Raw genomic sequence first — 9724 nt, forward strand, 5'->3', positions numbered from 1 at the left:
TCCTGCTGGGCCCGCACAAGGCATTTTCCTGAGGGTTACTCGGACCCTTTCTGGGCTGGTCCTGCTGCCCAGAGGGACAATAGTCTCTGAGCAGCTTTTTTTGGGGGGTTGTGTTTTTTGGTTTTGGGGCGGGAGGGAGCAGGGCAACTGCACTTGGCTATGCTCAGGGGTCACTCCTGGCTCTGTGCTCAGTACCACATCTGGCAGTGCTCAGGGGTCACTCCTGGCTCTGTGCTCAGTACCACATCTGGCAGTGCTCAGGGGTCAATCCTGGCTCTGTGCTCAGTACCACATCTGGCAGTGCTCAGGGATTACTCCTGGCTCTGAGCTCAAGGATCGCTCCTGGTGGTGGTGCTTAGGGGACCCTATGGAATGGAGGGATTGAACCTGGGTCAGCTGTGTGCAAGACGCCCACTCCATGGTACTATGTCTCTGGCTTCCATGAGCATGCTGCTTCTTGGGTTTGAACCAAAGTAAAGTCAAAACTCCTGGTACATTTGCAAACCTTCACCCAGGCCCTGGGGTCCTGACTCCTAGGTCAGTTTCACTGGACACTGAAGCCAGACTCAGTTTCCCTTGCCCCCAAGACTGACTTTTCTGGCCCACAGCTGGGCAAGATCCTTCAGAATGTGATGGTCCTGCGTCTCTGCCACCATCCACTCCCTCCCAAGCAACCTGGCCCTGCCTGGCCCCAGCCTGGACACTCAGTTCACCACTGGGGTGGCTTGGCTTCTCCGGGGTGCCATCCACAGAGTTCCTTGGGTCTTGGACCCTGGCAGGGAGCATCTGAGCCCTTATGCTGCTGTGGGGGCAGGGAAAGAAGTTTCTAGGTTTAGGGGCTCTGAAAGGGGGATAGGTGTTGCTCTCTCTGCAAGGTAAAGGGAGGGTGTGCTGAAATTCAGGCCCATAGGGGTTGTGGGGAGAACCAGTGGGATGGGGTAGAGGTCCCTGCATACCTGCCTGCCAACCCTGTTTTGGTTCTTTGTTGTTTTTGGTTGGGGGGGGGGGATTATACCCAGTAGTGTTCAGGGGTTACTCTTGACTCTGTGCTCAGGGGAGAGCAATCATTCCTGTTGGTGCTCAGGGGACCCTATGGGATACCGGGGATTGGACCCATTTTAGCTGTATGCAAGGCAAACACCCTTCCGGCCCATGTTGATCTTCTGGTGCGGCCCCATCCCCTCCCTGCCAGCTCCGTTAGTGTCAGGTACCCCCTGCGACCAGGAGGGGGCGATGGTGGCACATGGGAAATGGGGCTGGGGGCACTTTTGCCAACCTGGGGGCTGGGTCTCAGACTGGAGCTCCTGGGGCTGGGATGGCTGGGATGCTAGTGTCCAGGAGGTCACTGAGGACGGTGGACCTGGGACTTTGGAGGTTTTGGAGAATACAGTGAACCCCGCATTCTGGAACCTCTGCAGGTCTTTGGGGTTTTGGGTCCCCCCCACCAGACAAGATGCGGGCAGCCCTGGTGTGGTCTGCGTGAGATCTGGGACCAAATGATGTGTCTCTGTGTCTGTCCCCTCCTGGGACTCAGTGATTACAAGGGAGCGTATTTCCCAAGGCCCTGAGGGCAGAACAGCAAGTGGGATTCTATTCCCTTAAAGTCAGTCCCCTGCTTTGGCTCCAGGTCTTTTCCTGTCCCAGGGCTGCAGGATCCATCCGAGCAAGGCCAGGATTTTTCTGGGGGAACCGGCAGGAAAAAGGAGTGGATCATGGATGCCTTGATTCGAACCTTCCACTTGTTTCTGAAGTGCAGCCAACATCGCTGTGTGTACGTGTCCCGTCGCTGCATTTCACATCCCGTCTCCCCACAAGCTCCCAGTTGTGACACCCCCACCTCATGCTGGGCCTGGGCCCCCTGTCTCCCAGCACCACCCCTTATCGCACGCTTGTCTGGGCTTTCCACAGAGGAGCCGCACACACAGCACGTCCTGTGTGTCTGGGGTGTCGGCCAGCAGCCTGAAGATTTATTTTTATCTCCAGCCCCACAGAGGCACGTCTTGCTGAATCTGGGAAAGGCTGCTACCCAGCAGGTCCCTTGGGTGGGGGGAGGTTGACAGAAATGGAAAGCAGCTCCCCAGGGCCAGTTGTGTGACCCCCCACATCTTCCTGTTTAACTGCTCCCAACAGTCTGGGACTTTATTTGACTGGATGTCAGGGGTAAGAAATTCTATCTGGCATGATAGGACAACAGGTTGAGTGTTGCTTTCTTTGCATGTGGCCAATCCAAGTTTGATTTCTGGCATCCTGGATGATCCCTTGATTCCCCCCCTCCACCCCCCCCCCCAGAGTAGGCTCAGAGAATAGAGCCAGGAACATAGCCAGGGGTGGCCAGAAACCTCAAGTGGAATATTTAATCAACTGATGATTAAATGATATAAAAGACCTATTTCGGGCTGGAGCAGTAGCACAGAGGTAGGGCATTTGCCTTGCACGCAGCTGACCTAGGACAGACCTGGGTTTGATCCCCGGATTCTATATGGTCCCCCAAGTCTGCCAGGAGCAATTTCTGAGCACAGAGCCAGGAGGAACCCCTGAGCACAGTCGGTTGTGAACCATAAGACAAACAAACAAATGACAACAACAAAATGGGGGCAAGAACAGTGGTGTGGAGCAGTAAGGCATCTGCCTTGCCGATGCTAGCCTAGGACAAATGGAAGTTAGATCCCCGGCATCCCATGTGGTTCCCCAAACCAGGAGCGATTTCTGGGCGTATAACTAGGAGTAACCTCTGAGTGTCACTGGGTGTGGCCCAAAAAACCAAAACCAAAACCAAACAAAGAAAGACCAATTCCACACGCATCGCCCAGAATAGGCAACTCAGAACATTCTGATGTGCTTTGGTGAAAGAGAAGTAGCCACTGAAAGCCCCATGGCTCAGTGACATCTGTCCCCTCCTCACAGTCCTCAAATATGTCCCGCACCCCGAAGATTCCCTTCCAGCTCCCATTCTCAGCCCTGATCGCAAACTTTCCTCCTTCCACATCTACTCGGGCAATCCTGGGAAGGACCCCTTAGAAAGATCCAGTGCCCATGGCTTCACGCAGTGTATGCCGGGAGTGCCAGCTGGGGTCACTACTCAGATTTGGAACCATGTCAAGGATTTGACGTCACTTCCTACCCAAACCTTGGCAAAGTGCCTTCTCCGTCCCTAACCTGCATCTCCGTTTATGGCCGCCCCCATTCCCCACTGTCTCCCATCTTGGGTGTGGAGGCTGCTTAGAGATCTAATAGTCAGTCTTCAAGGAAATAGAGACCCCACTTCACCCGTTTTCTTCCTACCCATGACTCTGCCACTCCCTAGAGTGGTGCATCTAGAAAAAGGACATTTCCTCTGGGGGGTGGGTGGGGAGAGCTTAGGGTCCTCACCCAAACCCAGCTCTATAGGTCCCCTAACTGTATGTGCAACCTGGTGCCCCCCCATTGCTGGGGGTAACAATGACAGCACCACCCCTAAACCCTCAGCTACCCTAACAGAAGTAAAGTGTTTCCTCTGTGGGATGCGCCTGGCTGTTATTTTCCCTGGCAACATGGACACACACACACACACACACACACACACACACACACCAGAAAAGATACCAAAGGACCTACACATATATCTTCAAACTAAAATCACATCAGAATAAGGACAGAAATTCCCAAAGCAGAGAAAAGAAATGCTTGCTAATCTGTTGTTACCTTCTTTACTGCTTAGCCAAAGCACGTCTTCAAAGAACCTTCAGGAAGTGAGAAGGGCCGGCAAGAACGGCAGGAGGCCTCCTGGGAGGAGGGAAGCCGCCTGCTCAGTGGATGCCCTGCTCGGGCCAGCCCAGCTGCTTGGCGTAGGCCCCTTTGCAGCTCCGGATCTCAGAGTCCAACTCCAGACTCGCATTCAGGCCTGGCACACCCGACCTCCAGCCAATGAAGCCCTGGGTGGTCTTGGGGACAGGGGGTGATGGAAGGATCTGGAAGAGAAGTACAGACAGGCTGGGTGTCGCAGGCAGGATGCAAGGTCCATGAGGCCCACGTGTGGGCTGCACACAGCTTCCTTCCCTCCTTCTTCCTTCTTTCCTTCCTTCTCTCCTCCCTTCCTTCCTCCCATCCTCCTTCCCTTCTTCCCTTCCTTTCTAACTTCTTTCCTCCTTCCTCCCTCCTTCTTCCCTTCCTTGTTCCTTCTTTTCTTCTTTACTTCTTCCCTCCCTCCTTTTTTCCTCCCTCCCTCCCTTCTTCCCTTCCTTCCTCCCTTCCTAGCTTCTTCCCTCACTTCCTCCTTTCTAACTTCTTCCTTCCTTCCTTCCTTCCTTCCTCCCATCTTCCTTCCTCCCTCCTTCCTTCATCCTTCTTTCCTTCATTCCTCCTTCTTTCCTCCCTTCCTTCATCCATCCTTCATTCCTTCCTTTCTCCCTCCTTCCTTTCCTCCTTCTCCTTCCTACCTCCTTACTCACTCTTTTCTTCCCTTCTTCATTCTTTCCTTCCTTCCTCCTTCCTTCTTTAGTTTCTTCCTTCCTGACCTCCTTCCTTTTATCCTTCCCTTCTTCCTTCCCTCATTCTCCCTCCTTCTTCCTTCCCTCCCTCCTTTCATCCTTTTCCTTCACTTCCTTCTCGCCTCCTTACTTCCTGCAGCCCCTGAGCTGGACTCCCCAGAAACTCCCACACTGGACCCTTCCCTGCATCCTCTGCTTTTTGGACCCCGCAAAGAAATAAAAAACAGAGGTCTAGCCACCAGCCTCAGCGAGAACCTGACTCATCGTTTCCCACATTGTGCCCCCCATTCCCCAAATGTCTGTGGCCCTGGTCGCCCGTTTGTCTCTACTCCTGTGGCCACACACCATGGCCCTCCTGTGTGCAGAGAACAGAAGCTGAGAGTTGCCCACATCTGGACCTGGCCTTGGTGTCCCCCAGTGAGCACAGTTTTGGGGGCTCCTTCCTGTGCCCACCTTGATGATTTTCTCCATTGCGATCTCGGGCTGAAGGCAGAAGTGCTTGGGCAGCTCGATCTTGGGCTTTGAGGTGGACGTGGGCTCCGTGTCCTGCAGCAACTGAGGCAGAATCGGGAGAAGGGGGCCTTAGAGGGGGCTGAGGAAGGGGGTGGGCCCCGGAGATGGGTTTTAGCCACTTGGGCTCCCCCTCTGTCTTTCTTCATCATCTGTAGAGGTTTATTGCTCATATCCCAGTGCTCGCCTGCTGGCTTGGCCAAAATCCTGAGTGGACCCTCTGGGGAAAAAAGCGCAGGGTGTGGACGAGGGCTCCCCTGTCCTGCTCTCTCTTTGCACCCCTCAGCCTGCTCACTTGAGAAGGGTCCCCTTCGCAGGGTGCCCCCGAGTCAGCCATCACCCCCACTCAGTTACCTCCTCCAGGGGGGTGGCCAGGAAGCCCCATTTCTGGGTCCAGGATCGACGAGCTTCATTCTCGGCCTTCAAGAGGCATTTCCTGGAACAGAAGAAGTACCAGAACAAAGTCAAAGGAGCGAGTCTTGGGGAGGCCTGCAGGGACAGTGGGGAGACATTTGAGGAGGATACCCCCCAAGCCCAGCAGTGGCTCCATAGCTGGTGGCACTAAGGTGGGTGGTGGTCTGTCTCAGGAGTGCAGCCATGGGCATTTAATCCTTCTGGGGAGACATGTGATCTGGGGGTGAGCCCCAGATGGGGGTCTGGGTCCAGAAGAGCAGAGATCCAGGAACCAAACACCGCAAATCACACAGCAGGACCTTGATCTAGAAACTTCCCTGAAAGTTGCCCCACTCCCCAGACCTGTGTCTCCCACCCAAAACCTTGCCTTGCCTTTCCTACACATGGATCCCTGTTTTCCTGTTTTCTCTCTTATTCCTATTTTCTATAACTTGTAACGGTCCATGGCTGGCAGTGCCACAGAGAGCTGGTTTGTTGGGTTTCACAAACACATTTAATCATTTATTGATATTCAATGAGCCCCTTTTTAGATATACACACAGACCCCGGATTCTGGAATCACTGGTTGCAATTTTTCTGGGTGTTCTGCATGATGGTTGTTTTAATTAAATCTTGGTGTGTCTTGTCTTGGTGCTCTTTGTCTTGTCTCGATAGATCATTTGGAAAATGAAAGTGACCCATTTTTTGATACTGCTGTTTTGGGGACAAACCTGGTGATATTCAGGACTTACTGACTGTTTGACTGTGCACTCAGATATCACTCTTTGTAGGCTTGGGGGCCACAAGGTCGAACCCAGGTCTGCAAGACATGCAAGACATGCCTTACCCACTGTGCTATCTCTCTAGCCCCCTGGTGACCATTTTGAATTCACTGTTTAGAAGCTGCCTTTGAGTCAGACCTTTCCCCCACAAATACTATCCTGAGCCACAAATCCCCCCCCATTGCATCCGGAGTTTACAATGTTCAAGTACATGCAGCATGAAAAGGGAGTAAAACAGGGATTGAAACACTAGTATTGCATGAAGGGGACTTGCCTTGAATGCAGCTGACCCGGGTTTGATACCCGGCATCCCATAGGGTTCTCTGAGCACAGTTCAAAGTGATTCCTCGATTCCTGAGCACAGAGCCAGGAGTAAGGTCTGAGCACTGCTGGTTGTGGCTCCAATCAAAATTAAAGTAAAAGTCCTGGGGCCGGAGAGATAGCATGGAGGTATTGTGTTTGCCTTGCATGCAGAAGGATGATGGTTCTAATCCCGGAATCCCATATGGTTCCCCGAGCCTACCAGGAGCAACTTCTGAGCATAGAGCCAGGAGTAACCCCTGAGCACTGCTGAGTGTTACCCAAAAACAAACAAACAAACAAAAAAAGTCCTGGTTCCCCAGAATTGTGCAAACAGCACTCAGGACTTGGCTCTATAAAAATTAGGTAAACTTTATTGCAACATTACTTTAGGGGTGGTAGAAAAAGTCTGAAGCTGGTGTGCGTTGGATATTTCTAGTTCAAGGCACACTGGACCAGATGTGTTTCAACAGGAAGTAGAATAGAAGGTAGAGGAGTTTAACCAGCTCTTTTCACCTAGGAAGGACCATTGGACTTGGGTTTTGGGGTTGAGTAAGAGTTTGGTGGTAAATGGAGGAAAAGGCATTGTAGGTAGAGGGAACAGACCTTTGCTTCGAATAGAATTTTTTATTGGGGTGCCTGGATGAAGATAAACATTTAAAAATTATGCTAGCATGCAAATAATTCCAAATAATACTGGTTTTTATGAACATGGGTGGCGTGAAGTTTTCTATAAAAATTGGGTTAGAAAGAAAGACAGCATTTAGGGCACTTGCCTTGCATGGGACAGACCTGTATGGGTCCCTGGTACCCCACCTAGTCCCCCAAGCCCTGGCAGAAGTGATTGATCTAGGAATAATTCCTGAGCACACACTAGGTGTGTGTCTCCATACCCTAAATAAATAAATAAATACAAAAATATTAAGAGAAATAATACCTGTTTAAGGAAAAACATCAAATGACTTCTTTTTTTTTTCCTGCCACACCCAGTGATGCTCAGGGGTTACTCCTGGCACTGTGCTCAGAAATCACTCCTGGCTTGGGGGACCATACGGGATGCCAGGGGATAGAACCGCGGTCCATCCTAGGCTAGGACATGCAAGGCAAACACCCTATTTTTTGTGCCACCGCTCTGGCACACCCCCTTTTTTAAGGAAAAACATCAAGTCGTTCTTGTTTGGGGGCCACACCTAATGGTGCTCTGTAAAACAAAACAAAACAAAAAATCCACGAGTTGGTGAGACCATCCCAGGCACTGTGTTTCTAACCCTTTTGGTGGTCAGGTCTGATGAAGCAGGGTAGTGGCAGAGAAATAATACCAAGCCAGTCAAAGGATTAATCGGAGTCAGTCTGCCTTTTCCCTCATGGCCTTTCTGCCTCATGGTCTTTCTCTGCCACATGCTCTCACTCCTAGCCCAAAAGTCAGAACTCCTTTCTTTATTCTAACATTCCCAAAACCAGGAGGGGAAGACCTAGTGATCAGGGTGGGTTTTTACATATTAAAAGAAGAGGTTACTGGGAGAAGAGAAAGTTGGGGGAAAATCTTTGTTTAGGGTTTTTAGTTAGTTTTACCTGATATTGCTTATTTCTTTTTTAAAAAAAACTTTATTGATTGATTGATTGATTGATTGGTTTTTGGACCACACCCTTCGGTGCTCAGGGGTTCCTCCTGGCTCTGTGCTCAGAAATCACCCCCGGCAGGCTGGGGGACCATATGGGATGCTGGGAATTGAACTGGGTCCCTCCTGGGTTGGCCACATGCAAGGCAAATGCCCTACCTCTGTGCTATCTCTCCAGCCCTACATTGCTTATTTCTGGTTCTGCATTCAGGGATCACTCAAGGAACATAGATGGTGCCAGGGATCAAATCCAGATCAGCCACGTGAAAGGCCAGTGCCCTCGCCACTGAACTATCACGCCAGCTCTATCTTTTATCTATAGGTTATAGATAAAAGTTGCAAAAAATAAAATAAAAAAGCAAAGAGGGAGACTGAAGTTGAAGAGGTGATTGGAATCTATTGGTACTAAACTCAGCTCACTTGCCTCTCGGTGGCCAGCTTCCCATCTTGGAGAAGCCCTAGGATTAAAACTCGGGCAGAATGCTAAGGAAAGGCAGGGATGGCAAAAGAATATCTGTTGGGAAACGGCTAAATTTCAACCATTTCCCAACAGGGTGGTCCAGAAAGATTTGTAAAGTCCCCACATCCCTGTCAATCAAACTAAAAATCAAGGTCAAAAAGAAATATATCTCTTATTTGTAAAGAAATTCAGCAGAGCTGAAGATCTGGGAACGCGCTTAGGTGCCAACCCCAAGCTGTGACAACAGAGTGGAGGCTGGGAACCTCCTCTGGTCTTGCTAGGGAAACTGAGGCTGACCCAGCCCTCGCCCCCTCGGCCACCAGAGGGTCCCAGAGTCACCAGATCGCGTCCTGGGCCACCAGGTTCATGCGCTCAGCAGCAGCGGTACTGATGGGTTTCTGCGCCATGGCACGCTCAGAGCCTCCAGCTGGCACCGAGCGTCTCCTGGTACCCGGGAGACCGTTGCCAGGTAACGCAGGACGCCGAAGGGCGGGGGCGGAGCACCTGGAGGATGGAGTCTCCTGTTACCACTGATGCCAGCCCTCCTCTGCTCAGGTACCCGGGGGCCCTCTGCCAGCCTTGAAGTCTTTGCGTCCTTCGCCCACCTGCAAGCCCACCAGTCCCCAAGCTCCTGTGCTGAAAAACACGGGGTCAACCCTCTTTTTCACACTTCTGCACCTTGGGCAATTAGCACCTGGAATGTGGGTCATCATGCCCACTGCATAGACACCCCCCACCCACCCACACACCTTCCTGCACCCAGCTTGGTGAGGTTTGTTTTTATTTATTTTTAAGTTCAGGGGCCTCACTCAGCATTGCTCAGGGGTTACGCTCTGTGCTCAGAGCTCTGTGCTCCGGCCATATGGGATACTGGGAATCCAACCCGGGCCAGCCACGTGCAAGGCAGACGTCCACCTCACTGAGCTATTGCTCCAGCCCCCCTGAGGTTTGTTTTCTTGTTGGTTTTTTTATTCGAAGCCACACCCAGCAGTGCTCCAGGATTACCCCTGGAAGTGTTCAGGGGGATCATATGGGATGCTGGAATTGAACCTGGGTCGTCCTGTTGAAGGGGACTGAATAGCAGTGTTGGGGTCTGGGAGCTGCCAGGCCAGGCTTGGAATGTCTTAATTTCCAAGCATTGCTGTGCGAGGCATGCTGAGGGGTTGATGTACCCCAAAGTCTTCTTAGCTGGTT

At 51.7% G+C, this 9724-nt stretch overlaps 1 protein-coding gene across 1 annotated transcript; it reads right to left on the reverse strand.

Annotated features, from left to right (window-relative positions):
* Positions 1 to 3785: 3785 nt before the first annotated feature.
* On the reverse strand, positions 3786 to 8937 carry C7H20orf85 (chromosome 7 C20orf85 homolog). The gene is made up of 4 exons (XM_049776371.1): positions 8870 to 8937; positions 5331 to 5412; positions 4920 to 5021; positions 3786 to 3947 (listed from the first exon to the last, which is right to left on the reverse strand). The coding sequence occupies exons 1-4, from the start codon at positions 8935 to 8937 to the stop codon at positions 3786 to 3788; spliced, it is 414 nt and encodes a 137-aa protein (XP_049632328.1).
* Positions 8938 to 9724: the final 787 nt, after the last annotated feature.

This window comes from Suncus etruscus, chromosome 7 (genome assembly GCF_024139225.1).
Source record: "Suncus etruscus isolate mSunEtr1 chromosome 7, mSunEtr1.pri.cur, whole genome shotgun sequence".
NCBI classification, from domain to species: Eukaryota; Metazoa; Chordata; class Mammalia; order Eulipotyphla; family Soricidae; genus Suncus; species Suncus etruscus.

Coding starts and splice junctions, on each gene's coding strand:
- C7H20orf85 (XM_049776371.1), bottom strand. CDS start 8,937: ATGGCGCAGAAACCCATCAGTACCGCTGCTGCTGAGCGCATGAACCTG. Junction 5,413..8,869: donor GTGGCCCAGGACGCGATCTG/GTGACTCTGGGA, acceptor CTTCTGTTCCAG/GAAATGCCTCTTGAAGGCCG. Junction 3,948..4,919: donor CAATGGAGAAAATCATCAAG/GTGGGCACAGGA, acceptor CTTCTCTTCCAG/ATCCTTCCATCACCCCCTGT.